At 47.3% G+C, this 13,577-nt stretch overlaps 2 protein-coding genes across 2 annotated transcripts in view; both read right to left on the reverse strand.

Moving 5' to 3' along the window:
- Positions 1–1,347: 1,347 nt before the first annotated feature.
- Positions 1,348–4,497, reverse strand: SUPT4H1 (SPT4 homolog, DSIF elongation factor subunit). The gene is made up of 5 exons (XM_035343248.1): positions 4,338–4,497; positions 3,937–4,043; positions 3,781–3,836; positions 3,518–3,571; positions 1,348–1,763 (listed from the first exon to the last, which is right to left on the reverse strand). The coding sequence occupies exons 1-5, from the start codon at positions 4,404–4,406 to the stop codon at positions 1,696–1,698; spliced, it is 354 nt and encodes a 117-aa protein (XP_035199139.1). The 5' UTR covers positions 4,407–4,497; the 3' UTR covers positions 1,348–1,695.
- A 476-nt stretch (positions 4,498–4,973) lies between these two features.
- RNF43 (ring finger protein 43) overlaps positions 4,974–13,577 on the reverse strand; it is a 64,068-nt gene continuing 55,464 nt past the window's right edge. Inside the window, exon 9 of the mRNA XM_035343249.1 lies at positions 4,974–8,060. Coding sequence (XP_035199140.1) covers positions 8,017–8,060 — 44 coding nt within the window. The 3' untranslated portion in view covers positions 4,974–8,016. The remainder of the gene's footprint in view (positions 8,061–13,577) is intronic.

Genomic DNA, 13,577 nt, shown 5'->3' on the forward strand with positions numbered 1-13,577 from the left:
CCGCATCCACGCAAGCCTGGAGGGCAATTAAGTAACTTGAGTAATCTGGACGTTCACCAAGGAGGTGTGAAAGCTGAGTTCAGGATGCTCCTCTGCCCCAGGACTTGAAGGTGCTGCTCCATCTTTGCATGGTAAATCTCTGTCCCCAGCCACAGGCATTTCTGCCACAAAGGACTCAGCTCTCCCCACCAAGGTGATCTACACTAGGAGGTAGGCAAAGGACCTGGGAGCAAGTCAGCAGAGACTGACTCCAGCATCACGTCTGAAAGTACTGAAGAAAAAGGTGGTTTAAAACATCTTTCTCAGCAGTCTTGCTTAATGCAGCAGCCCCACACAACCTCCCTCTGCTCAGAGCAGGCAGCATGTCTGCTCCGAAATCCTGTGGGAAGCTGTGTGAGTCTGGCCCAGCTCTACAAACCAGAGCAGGACAAAAAGCACATTGTCTTGGGACTCCTGTTAACACTCCCTAACAGTGATGCACTCCCTTTGCTGCAGCCACTTTCTTCCTGAATCAGTAATCTTTCAGGTTTTATCAGTTTTCCAGTATCTGTTTACAGAACACAAGAATCAGGCTTTTCAGCTACAGGATTATTTCAGAGGAAAAGAAAAAGAAAAAGAAAGAAAGAAAGAAAGAAAGAAAGAAAGAAAGAAAGAAAGAAAGAAAGAAAGAAAGAAAGAAAGAAAGAAACTTATTTCACAGCTGATCTAGGACTCTGCTCTTGGACAAACCACCTTTGTAATCGGCAGCTGCTGCTGAAGTGTAACAAAAACTAGGTAAGCACCATCTCTCAGGAACAGAGACTATTCAAGCTGAAAGTCCCGACACACAGTGACATCAAGAACTTCACAAATGTAAGGCTGGCTGGGTGTTTCCACGCCTGCTTGTGGAAGCAACAACAACCCCCCCTCCTGTAAGTCCTGGCGCTGCCTCCCAGCCACACTAGCAATGGGTTCAGCTGGCTCTGAAGGCCACCAAGAGCAGATTGAAGGTCCTTCAAGTCTGCTTCCACATTCCTTCTACAGGACCCTGCAGGCCCAGGGCACTGTGATCTCCATATAACTACCTCCACATGGAATACTCTACGTCACCCTACCTATTCCATCCAGTCATGAGACATACGGGACAGATTGCGCGTCTGCTCATTCCAAGTGATGGACACCCCAATTCAGCCAGTGCAGGATCCTTCTCTAGAGATGGGAATTTGGTCCATGGTATACAAACAATGGTTGTTGTAGGCTCTGAACTGCACCAGCAGTGTGGCAGGCCCAGGCCTGAGTACAAAACCCTTCTTCATACATCTGCACTCAGCGGCGGGTGAAACTAGTGACCGAGCATACAAGATGGACTCAATTCTGACCAGGCACCATGTTTTATTGAAATATTTACAGACGTGTCCCAGCTCTCCTCTTACCCATGCTAACTATAAAATGTTTGTGCATCATCATTAGACACCTCTTTCCCAGTCTCTGTCAAGGATCTAACAGATTTTTATGGTCTTTGTTGTCAGACAGCAGTGTAACTGAGTCCATAGGTATCGAGCGAGAAAAGCTGAGCCAGCAAGCTCCCTCCGAGTCCAGGCTCATTTTCCCACATACTACAACTAAAAGGTTTCAGAACAGCACCCCACGTGCCAGCTGCCTCTCCAAACAGCCCAGTGGAGCACCAGGGAATCCTCCACACAGCACAAGAGCCCGTTAAGTTTTTATAGCTGTGTCTCGGGACTTGTAAGCCACACCACGGCTCTTCAGCTCTCGGACGATCCCTGCAGCAAGGAGACAAACACATTTCAGTATTCTTTAGGAGAAGCCCTAAAAAAAATCTGATTGCTCTATTACGTAGCCTTCACTGCAGAGATTAAGAACTGAACAATCTTCTCTTCAGTTTCTTCTAACACTTTGTAAACTTCACTGTTAAGAGTGAAGTTCCCTCTTCTAATCTAAATGCCTAGACAGAGCTCCCAAGCATCAACTCTCATTTTGCCTTGGGAAAGAACTGGGCAGACATTTTGTTTACATTATTTTCTACCTGCAGATGTCTGAATATTATAACCATACTGCATGGGCCAAGCTCTTAATGTAATTCTTAAACCTCTCAGTCATTTCTGTGACTTGTTTACACATTCCACCTTCTCAGTAACCCAGTAAGAAATGACAGCAGAATAGCATCATGTGGTTCAGGACAACTCTCGCCAGCACCACACACCAGGGACAGACAAATGACAGCCTTCAAGGCCCTTGAGTACAGTCTGCTGGTGGTTCCTGCACTCCACAGCTCTCTCTCACCTCTGCCTGCGATGTGAGGATGCCACACACACTAACCAAGGCCAAAGAGCATCTCCTACATGTACCCCCTCCTGCTGCTGCTGCCCTGTGGTCCATGTTGTGCTCTGCCTGCAGCTGCATGGAGCACATGCCATCACTTGCTATGTTCCACTTGTTTGACATGTGTCCAAAGCTGTGCCAGGAGGTCTCAAACCTCATGATGTTCTAGCTCTCCCAACACGGACAGTGGAGCTCAGGTCAGGGCCTAGGATTCCAGACAAAAGTGTGGCTTTTATACCAGGGATGTGGGATTGCAGTACTCTTGAGAAGGGGCTCAGGTTAGGTGTCTGATCTAGGGCTGTGGGCAGGACAGGGCCTCTTGTCCAAATGGAAAATGTAATCTCTGCTTTATGAAAGTAAGGCCAGCTCACTGCATACTCCATTTATAAATGAATAAAACCCATCATAGCTCAACAGTGCAGTACTCTTCTCACATGTGGGGAAAACAGATCTGATGTTTCTGAGATTAAAACTACTGAGCTGAACTTTGCTTGTTACTGGCTAAAAGCATTTGGAAACCGAATAAAGCATTCCATTAAAATCTTGGCATTTTAGTAATAAAAAAGATAGGCTCCTCAAAATATGAGTCTAGGTCAAAAGAATACTTTTTGGGGGGAAGATTCCAGAATTTGGATTTTAACAAAGTTTGCTATGACTTAAAAATAGATCAAGGGAAATGCAAGGTAGAATGGAAGAGGTATCTGCTCAACCATCCTACTCAAAATCATTTTTCAAACAGCACCCCTTTCTGCACAGCTCATTTTCATGGACAAACCTTTGTGTTCCCCTGTAGCTGAACAGCTTGAAATGTGCCCACTTTCTGTAGTCACACTTTAATCACAGTTTATCACTCTGATGCTGTCCAGTATCACAGGTTTTATTCAGCAGCATTTTAATATCAACTTCTGGCAGACAGACTGCTGAATGACTCCAGGTAGAAAACCTGTCTACAGAACACCTGAACCCAGCCTCTCATTTAATGTCTTTTTGCAGTCACCTGGCTAATTCTTTCATCCACATGGTGTGTGCTGTGTTTGTAACACACAGTGTTTACTGAATCTCTAAATGCTGATTTTATCACATAGGGCATAATACGCTCAGGAGTGTAACTGGCTAATATACAATGCCTAGTATACAAAATAACCCATCGGCTGCCATCCATGCAGGAGTGCCTTACACAAGCTGGCAGCATTACCTTGGGGCAGGCGGCCAGTCACGGACACTGCATATACACCTGGTTTGAAGTTACCTGGGGGAAAGAAAACACTGAGATGCTCTGCATGGCAGCAGCCAGATGGGCAAACACACCCACCGGCTTCAGCCTGCACAGATGCCCCCTCATTGGGAACAGCAGCCAGAAACCCCTGCAGCTGCCCAAAGAACAGCTCCCACTGCCGCAGAGAAGGGGTGCTGCAGAACAGTTTGCCCCTGTCCAAACCAGCAGGGAGAGACACTCACTGATGCGCTGCCACTTGGAGACCCAGCTGTCCTCCGGGCTCATCATCGCAATGATCCTGTGGGAGAGAGGGGTGTGTGGGAATCTCCCAGCCTGGTGATGCCAAAGTGCCATGGCACCGGGGCCACCGAGCAGCCCCGGGTCACGGCCCCACTCACCCGTCGAAGGAGGAGCTGGTGCAGTCGTAGACCATCTCGCGGTTGCCCTTCATCTGCAGGTAGGCATCGCAGTTGTCGCAGCCGTCGTACTCGAACTGGTCGATGGTCTGAGGGGGACTGAAGCGTCAGCACCGAGACAGGCCAGGGGCAGGAGGGGCTGGAGCCGGCTGGGGAGGGAGGGGAGAGCCGGGCAGCGCTGGCGGGAGCGAGGGAAGCTAATGCCGGGGCCGGGAGGGAGCCCCGGGCCCGGCGGAGCGCGAAGCAGGCGCGGGCAGGCGGAAGAAGGGCCGAGCGGGCGGGCCGGGCCTCGGCCGGCGGAGTGGGGCCTGGGTCGGGACAGAGAGGCCCGGGCGGGGCGGGGGGAGGCGCGATCGGGGCCGGGGGGCTCGGGCCGGGCGCACCTTGACGAGGGAGCAGAGCAGGCAGGCCCGGAGGTGCCGCAGGTCCTTGGGGACGGTCTCCAGCGCCATCCCGCCGCCGCCGCCGCCGCCGCCGCGCAAGCGCGGGGCGTGGCGGAGCCGGGCCTGCCCTCAGCGGCTGCGCCCAGTCGCGGCACCGCAGGAGGGCGGCAGAGCGCCGCGAGGGAGGGCGGCCGCCGCTCGCCGAGGTCGCAGCCGGAGCGAGGGGAGCGGGGAGGGCGAGCAGAGGGGGGCCCGGGAGCCGCTGAGGGGCCGCGGCCTCGGGCCCGGCGGGAGCCGCCCGCAGCCCAGCGGCGGGGCCGAGCCCTCGGGGAGCCGGGGCTGGGCCGGGCTGGAGGTCGCGAGAGCTTCGAGGGCCCGCGAGGGCCTCCGCGGTGAGGACGGGGCCGGACGGAGCAGGAAGCCCGCTCCTCCTGCTGCAGCTCCAGGGACGAGGCCTCGCCCCGCGTCCTGACCTCCGCGGGGCTCCCCGCTCTCGCTGGGCAGCGAGGGTTCACCTGGTCGGCTGCAGCAGTGGCCACGGGTCGTCAGAAACAACTTGTGTGCAGTGAGGAAGAGGCGCTTGTTTACAACACAAACCCGGCTTTGTACAGAGCAAAAACACACGAGCAGACGTGGTACATGGATAAATATATTAGTAAATAAATATATTTCTGAGCACATCAGCATATTCACACATCTTTGTTTCTATCAGACTTAAATACACAGTTCTGCATATATATAAAACCTATTCTTCCGTTTTGGGTCATAATTTATTCCCAAGCCCCAAGAGCTAGGACAGACTCAGAAAAACAAAACAAAACTTATATTCACATTTCAAAGGATCTGAACTTTAGAAAAGGGAGGAACAGAGGCTCTGTGCAGAAATGGAGGAGGTCCAGCCAGCCTAGGCACTCTGCCCACAGCAACCTAACTCTGTGGGGTTGAAGGTCCTGGGAAGAAAGGCGTCCCCAAGGAAGGACTGATGGCTTGGTTGTGCATAGAGTTCAGGATGCTCTGGCTTCCATCAGTTTTCAGCTGGGTCTTTGGACTCAATGAAGGAAAATGAACTCTGTTTCATTGCAGTGATACTGAAGACATTTAGTGATAGAGCCTAAGGGTACTGACCACTCAGAAGTATCACTTCAGAAGTGAGATGTGCAGGAACTGAGAGGAACCATTTCCCATTTTCTCAGATGATGCTTCTTCTCTGGTATGCAGCCAAAGACTGTAGTCCACTTACACAAGAGGATTCAAAAAACACCTTCCTGTAGAGTTCCTCCTTCTCTTCCCACCTGAGAACCCACCTAGACAGACCTGCACACTCTCATTCAGCTCAGCAAGCCCCATGGAGAGGGCCCAGCATCTGAGATGTCTGTTTGCTGGATGAAAAGTAGCAGCAGCATAAAAATCAGAAAATGAAAACACTTTTAAGTGGGCGTTGCCCTGCACAGCCCAGTAATACTGCAGTAGGGAGTGGAAAGGGTTCGCTAGTACTGACTGCTTTCTCCAATAAGCTTGGAACTTGCTGCAGACTCAAGAGTTCTCCTTTTTTAAGGATAAAGAAGGAAAGAGAAGTACTTTTAGACTGCCAACTAGACACTCATTCCTTTGAGGCAGTGAAATGCATCCCTGGAGGCTCTCAGCCTTCCTGACTCCTAAAGAAACCAGTGAGAGCACCCTGACTTCAAGACACCCCCCTCTTTAAAGCCATGTGCCACATACACAGGAAGTTGAACTGGCAGAATCTAGGCCCACTCCTGGCTTTTTTTTTTTTTTTTGTTTTTCCCTCTAGTTTAAGACTGACTGTCCTGCAAGGGAGAAAAGAAGAGACTGAAAGGGTTAGAGTATAATTCTTTTTTTTTTTTTTTTTTTTTTTTTTTTTTTAATGTGAGATATTCAGCTTTTCTCTAGACTCAAAGGTCCTGCAGTGGGTCGATCACAGGAGACAAGAAAATAAATACTAACAAAGGACTAATGTTGTGTTTAAAACAGTGTTATTGGTTGACTTTTAATAACATCATGTTAGTGGCTGCCAGCTGGAACAAAGATGCCTTTTTCAAAGACTAAGGGCAGCAAGCCCCGTAAAAACCTTCTTCAGAAATGAAGGAAGGCAGAGGCATGATTAGTCTGAACTGGGACATTGCACTCCTGGCCTGGGGAAGAGGTTGCTGCTTCACAGGAAGATACAGAAAACTTATCACAGAGCAGATGGGGGAATGTTTGTCCCTACACCAGGTTTTGAATTGTCAGAAGTTACCTTCAGCTCCCTTGCCAATGTTTCGTTAACTCTGAAAACCTGAGATAGTCTTGGTGCCCTACAAACGTGCACTCCACATGGGAATTTGGCTAATTCTTCAGCCTGAATGATCCTTTAAGGCAATGAACTCCACAGTCTCATTCCCTGCTGTATGAAAACTGTTTGGGTTTTATCTTTTTAATTTGCCAGACTTTATTTTACTTGTATATCCCCAAATTATAAGGCATAGGAAACAAGAATTGGTAATGTTCCAAAACCAAACCATAAATGGGGTAAGAAGTGAGTAAGTCCAAAGCCTAGAAATTTCTCAGGTTTTCTCCATCATCAAAATGCTAGAAAAGGCAAAAGGGTATTTTGAAAAACTCCTTTGCAAGATCATTTCAAGCATCTCACAGAAATATGAAGATAAGGCTGGGTGATAGATGGGGCTCTGCTCTGCATTTCTTACAGATGCTTTTGCTGGGAATTTTTGCTCTGTCTTGGGGAAATGAGAGAGGAAGGAGAGAAGTAGGAACTCAGGGATTTTCCATGACTCCTGTGATGGGGGCATCTCAAGTTTGAAATATGCTCAAAAAATGTAAGCTCTACCACACCTATTTGGAGGATAGATGGAGAAGTTACAGGGTGAGAGACTTGTTCACATTACCCAATGCCAGGGTGGATTCCTTGCAATGGAGAAAATATGACCCAGCTCTTTCTCAGAAATGGCTATTGTCCCTGCGTCTTCACCTCTACCACTGCTGGCAAAATGCAGCAGATGGCTGAGTTGGCTTCAGCTGAGGGACAACAAAGTCATCAAAAGTGGTGACAGATATTGGTTTCCAATGAAGTCAGAAGAAGCACCTTGCAGGGCAGACCTGAGTGCTGAGATGGAGAATAGCTTGTTGCTGTGTCTGAGATAAAAGTGGAAAAATTAAATGAAGAAGTCTGGCTTTGACCTAAGAGAGAAAATGAAGTCAGGAGCTAAGGGGCCACAGAAAGTAGTTTCTGCAGCTTTTGGTCTTGAAGACTTGTTTATTTTTGAAGTGTTTAGCAAAACCTTCTGTGGCATCAACATGCCAAAATAGCAGCTTGCACTCACTCCACGAGCTCTCCAGCTGGTGACTCCCAGGACCGGTCTCTGAGCAAGCTAGCCCATGCAGACAGATGCTGCTGGATGAAGACAGGCTGCTTGTGCCTTTGAAGGAGAAGACCTGGAGAACACAACTCTGCATTTGTGTGACCATCGCAACGTGGAAACATGAGGAAACCACAAGCATCACATTGCTTATGTGCAGTCTGCATCACAGCGTGGGCCTTGCAGGTCAGGGCTGGTTATTGTACTGCCTGTGCAGAGACCATGATGTGAGCTCCACTACAGCTGGTATGCTGAACATCTTTGTTCACTTCAGCTCTCCCGTAAGCAAATTAGCCAGCGTCTTATTAAACTGAGTGTTCATGGACATCCTGTACCTCCTCTTCAGATCCTGCATTCAAAAAAAAAAAAAAAAAAGTGTAAGCTACAGCAAGCTGAATGCTTCAGGACCTTGCACTACTGGGTGCTGGGACCGCAACTATTGCAATAGGGAGATTGGATTCTGCAGTGAAAGCCACAAAGTTTCTCTTGGTATTTTGTAGGGACTTTTCTGCCCCCTCTACAATCTGGTTATGTCAATGCACAATAAAACGTATGGAAAAGGCATCAAACTCGTACTTGAATATTCAGAAAATACAGGCTAAGGATATGGCAAATCCCAGCATTCAAATTCCTACTAGATATTTGCTTTTGAGGCTTTTTGATGTTTGCTCTTTGAGGAAAATCTGTACAGCCTTTTTAAAAAATGATTAGCACCAAAACATAATACTGGTTCATATTCACACACTGCCACGGTATCACCCTCCAGGCACAGGGGAGAACAACAAAAGAAACTCCAGATGGAGACTGTAAGAGAGGTGTGCCTGCAAGAAAGGTATGGCACATGCATTTCATGGTGTTCAGAGGTTGCACAAATTGCTTCTGAGTCCCAAAAGAACCAAACCCAATGACTTCTTGTTGGCCACTAAGGCCAGTCCTCTGTGGCCAGGCAGCAAGGACTGTAGTTCATGCTCCTCACCAGCTGCCCTTGCCTGGTGAATTACTGACAGGCAAGATCTGAGGAGATTGCATTGAAACATTCAAGTAAGGGCTGCTTAGAAACTGTGCACCCTCAGTTACTGCTTCAAATAGTCCTTTTCTCCCTAACGTGGCTGGGTGTTGTGCACACACCAAGTTCCCTTTCCCAGATGTCTCTCAAGCCTCTCACACAGGGTAAGCATAGCCCAGTAAATGCATACATGCATTATTTTTCACATTTCCCTTCTCCTGCATGTTCCTGAGATCAAAGGGAACCAAATGCCCATATAGCTATTCGCAGAGAGCAATTCAAAACAACTTTTCAGAACAGTCACAGCACAGTCTTGTTCATTACAAAACACAAGCTGTAGGAACAAAACCTCTGCAAATTAAATATATGGGAAGAAAACAACTAAATGAGATTCTGTTTTGAAAATGTAGCTAATAGATGTGGGAAAATGAATGGACAGACACAGCATTATCCATATATATGTGTGCAGGTCATGGCTAAAGTACCAGAAGGCAGAGTGTGAGAGTATCTGGAATTTGTGATTTGTGTAACCAGTATGCTGAATAAGCTGTTGCTAGCTGCTTCTCATGTACACTGGCTTATGTGCAATACAGAAGAGTCTGTACAGCTTTGATTGCACTGTGATCATCAGAAGTCCTGAGGCTCAAAGAGGGTTTATTAAAGTATTTTCTGAAAACTGTGTGTGTATGTGAATGTCAATAGAAACCAAAAGAAAAGTTAAAAAAGGTGTTGAATCAGGAGACAGAGAGGTGAGAGATCCTCAGCTGCCGGGCTGGCTGTGGAGACCCGCACAGAGCAATGGCCAGAAAGAGCACACCTTGTCGATACAACAGAAATCTTGTTCTTTGGATATTAACTTGTAATGGTGGTCTTTCCCTGCCCCCTAATCCCTTTCGCCTTCTCTAGCAAAGATCAAAGATGTGACGTGAAAGGGAATGTCCGAGAAGACAAGCAGGAGTTGGAGGAGAGAGGGAGGATGCTGACAGCATGCTGCAGGAGATGAGATTTCCCAGAGAGAGAAAGCAAGAGGTTTCATCCTGTGCAGGGAGTAAGCCGGCTGTTCTGGGATGAGATCCTTGCATGCTGGGGTGGTGTAGGAAGCCATCTAGCTGTAATTCATTGCTAGTTGTCTGACTTCTCTTAAAAAGAGCCTTTTAGTGCTGCTTGAGGGTTGATTCTTCATTTAAACTAGACAGAGCAAGTCCTTGGCATAGTCTCCTAGGCAAGAGAAGTGTGGACATATCTTTATGCAAAACCCACCAAGAAAAGCTGCATAAACTCCAGGGTCATGCAAGCGTCTTTGGGACCATTGCAGGCCCCTGGTGACGTCTGCAGACAGCGTTATTCCCCACCATGCCAGTCCATGGTACTGCCTGGGAAAGGGGAGTTTCTACAGGGGATGCAATTCAGCCTTACCAAGCTTCAGCCTCACCTTGCAGCTGGGCGAGGTAAGCACACACCTGGAGGGTGCCACATCCCACAGGAGCACTGTCAGCTTCTGGAAACCCTGGTTTAGGGACTTCCTGAGCCAGAAATTGTATTTGCATCTCTGCATTTGATAGTTCTTGATCTAGGTTCTTGAACCATTTTACTTCTGGCACCTACATCCTCTGGGCGATGAACATCACAGTTTCACTATGCCATGTGTTACTTTACTGGGTGTTTTAAAGCTTCTGTTTTCCATTTGATGCCACTATTTATTTTGTTATAAGAAACAAGTGTCTCTTTGCTGTGTTCTCCCCTGCTCTCTCTGATTTTGTATCCTCTGTTTCATATCCTCTGCTACTCATCATTTTCTCACGTGAAAGTCTCTATATTCTGCTTTCTCAAAAAAGCCTCAGCATCGTGACTGTACTTAATATCCTTCTGTACTTCTCCCAGGTCTACTACATCCTTTTTGGAGAAGTGGTGATGAGTGGTGCATTCTAGCTCTGAAAGTACCACAGATTCATGCAGTTGCAAGATGGCACTTTCTCCTTGTCCTGTACTTGTTCCCAGCTATCTCCTAATAATCATGACTTGTTGACAGATCTACTCACAGCAAGTCCAGGATGCAGTTTTTCTGAGTTAGCTGAGAAGGGCCCATCAATGTGCATAGGCAGCTCTACTTGTGTGTGGCATTTTGTGTTATTACATGGAATTTCACCCACCACTTTATTGCCCGATAACTCATCAACAGGAGATCCTTCTGTAGCACTTTGTAACCAGTTTTAAAGCTGACAATCCTGGAGGATTTTGTCTTCTTAAAACTTTGTTATCTTCTCTCCATGCCCAGAATATTTATGAGCTTGCTGAAAGGTGCCGACAGCTGGAGAACTCCACTTCCCTCCTTTTCCGAGTAACTTTCCTCCATTAAGAGTGATCTGCACTTTGTCTCCTATTTTTTAGCCAGTTATTTACCTATGAAAGCACCTTCCCTTTTATCCTTTGAGAGCTTCATTCCCCTAAAAGATCTGTGAGGTATTATCTCTCTTTAAAAAATCTGTGTTGCCTCCTCCCCTGGGTTTCACATTTAGCCATGTGTCTACAAATCAGACTCTGTATTTGAATTTTTAACAATTTGCTTGCCAGGAAAGTCAGGCTCATCGTTCTGTTGCTTCAGCTATTTCAAGCTGATACTGCCCTCAGCTCTTCCTTCTGGCTTTGGGCATGGGTAACAGATTACAGTCCACAGTTTTGGTTTAGCAGTTTTGTATTTGAGCCCCTGCACAACACTCAGGTGAATAATCAATAACCCTGGCAATTTGTTACTGTTCACTTTATTGATGTGTTTCAGAAATGCTCATACTGATGACTCGATCTGTGCAGGATCTTCTAACCCATGCCCTGAACAGAGATGTGCCAGGGTGAGAACTTCCTCGAGCACTTCCCTGCTGATTACTGATGCAGCAAAATCATTTTGCTCCTCTACTTTGCTGTTGCAGCCCTTGAACATCCCTCTTAGACCTGTCTTACTCTCTGGACCTGCAGAGCCTCTGGTAGGCTGTGCTGGAGCTGAAAATGCTCGCACCAGTAGTTGTTCTGTTTTTCACAAGTTGTTCACAGGAGTCTTTCCTGGCCTGCCTCACCATGGCTCTGCACTTAGCTTTACATCCAACTCTCTCCTGATTTCTTGTCTGGCCACACCTTCACGTTTGAAGAATGGCTTATTGCTTCTAATTGCACTCTCTGCTCTGCTGCCCCACCAAGCCTTTTCTGGGGCCTTTCTGTGGTTGATGATATGTATGACTCTGGGCTTCTGGTACTGCATCTTTAAATGATCCCTGTGCCCAAAAGCATCTTATTCTTTTGACTGCTTCTTCCACTATTATTTTAAGAAGAGTCTTGTGTTTATATAGGCTCCTCTTTTGCAGACTGTGCTAATGCAGTGTATTATAGAATCACAGTATCATAGAATATCCTGAGTTGGAAGGGACCTGTAAGTGTCATCAAGTCCAGCTCCTGGCACCGCACAGGTCTATGCAAAAGTTTAGACCATGTGACTAAGTGCGCAGTCCAATCTCTTCTTGAATTCAGGCAGGCTCGGTGCAGTGACTACTTCCCTGGGCAGCCTGTTCCAGTGTGCAACCACCCTCTCAATGAAGAACCTCCTCCTGATATCCAGCCTAAACTTCCCCTGCCTCAGCTTAACCCCATTCCCGTGGGTCCTATCACTGGTGTTTATGGATAAAAGGTCTCCTGCCCCTCCACTCCCCCTTGTGAGGAAGTTGTATACCGCAATGAGTTCTACAACCCCAATGAGGTCTATAACCCCAGTTCCATAGTGTTTCTACTTAGGTACAATTGGGGATTTTGTGTTACTTGTCATTGGACTTTACACTGTCCTTAGCACACAGTGTCCCTCCTATGCCCCAGAAAAGGCATACTCTTCTCTATAATTTCACATGGAAATTGCAGAGTGCCATCGTGTTTTTGTTGTTGTTTATGATTTTTCTGAAAAGTTCATGTCAAAAATTTTATATAAAGCCAGGCTTTCTAATTCATCCACTTACATTTTTAGCCTTGCAACACTTACTTATATTTATAGGCATATATGCATTTCTCCTTGGTCTCCTTGTCTATTTTCTGTGTGTCCCATTTAAACAGGACTGTCTATTGGGATTGTTCTTTGCTGCTTTTACCAGTTCTCCACTGATCTTTGTGCACTGACTTTGTAAGATAAAGTACTGATGTGATCAGAGCTTTAGAGGTTGTGTCATTACAAGCAACACGTTTTCAGTTTGATGGCTTTTCCATATAACCCCTGCATGAACTCCTGCTCTCTGAAACTTTTACTAGTTCCTAATAAAGTAAAATCTTTCTATTATTTTATAAATCTTATAAGGAAATTTTGACTCTCTGGCTGGTCCTGAAAGCATCACGGCAGCTACTGCAGTGAAACAGACACAGAGTCATACTGCTTTAAAACACAGCAGTTCTTCAGGCTCCTGGCAAAAATGAGGTAAGATGGACCAGCGGCTTGCTGAATGTACATGCTTTGAAAGTCACGTTGGTGCTGGCTCTGGGCAAGTGTCAGAGGGCCTTCCCCATTGCACCATCAGGATGTGCACAGACCTGGGCCTCTGGGACAACCCACAAAGCAACAGAGGCATTGCAGCATGTACCTCTGCAATGTCTTGGAGCCCCATGTTAGAACTGTGAAGCCCAAGCAGCAGGTCCCCTGGGCCAGCAAGTGCCCCAGGGGAATCCCTGCTCCCTCCTTCCCTCCAGGCTGGAGGGAGACACCTTCCCTCCTCCATCTCCCAGGTGTCCCTAGCACAGATCCTCCCATTGTGGGGGTCACAGACAGGGAGGAGAAAAAAACAGAAGCTAAAAAACATCAGAAAATTCAGAAAGCTTGAGGGGAGGGGAGGGGAGGGG

Source organism: Oxyura jamaicensis, chromosome 19, assembly GCF_011077185.1.
Source record: "Oxyura jamaicensis isolate SHBP4307 breed ruddy duck chromosome 19, BPBGC_Ojam_1.0, whole genome shotgun sequence".
Taxonomy (NCBI): Eukaryota; Metazoa; Chordata; class Aves; order Anseriformes; family Anatidae; genus Oxyura; species Oxyura jamaicensis.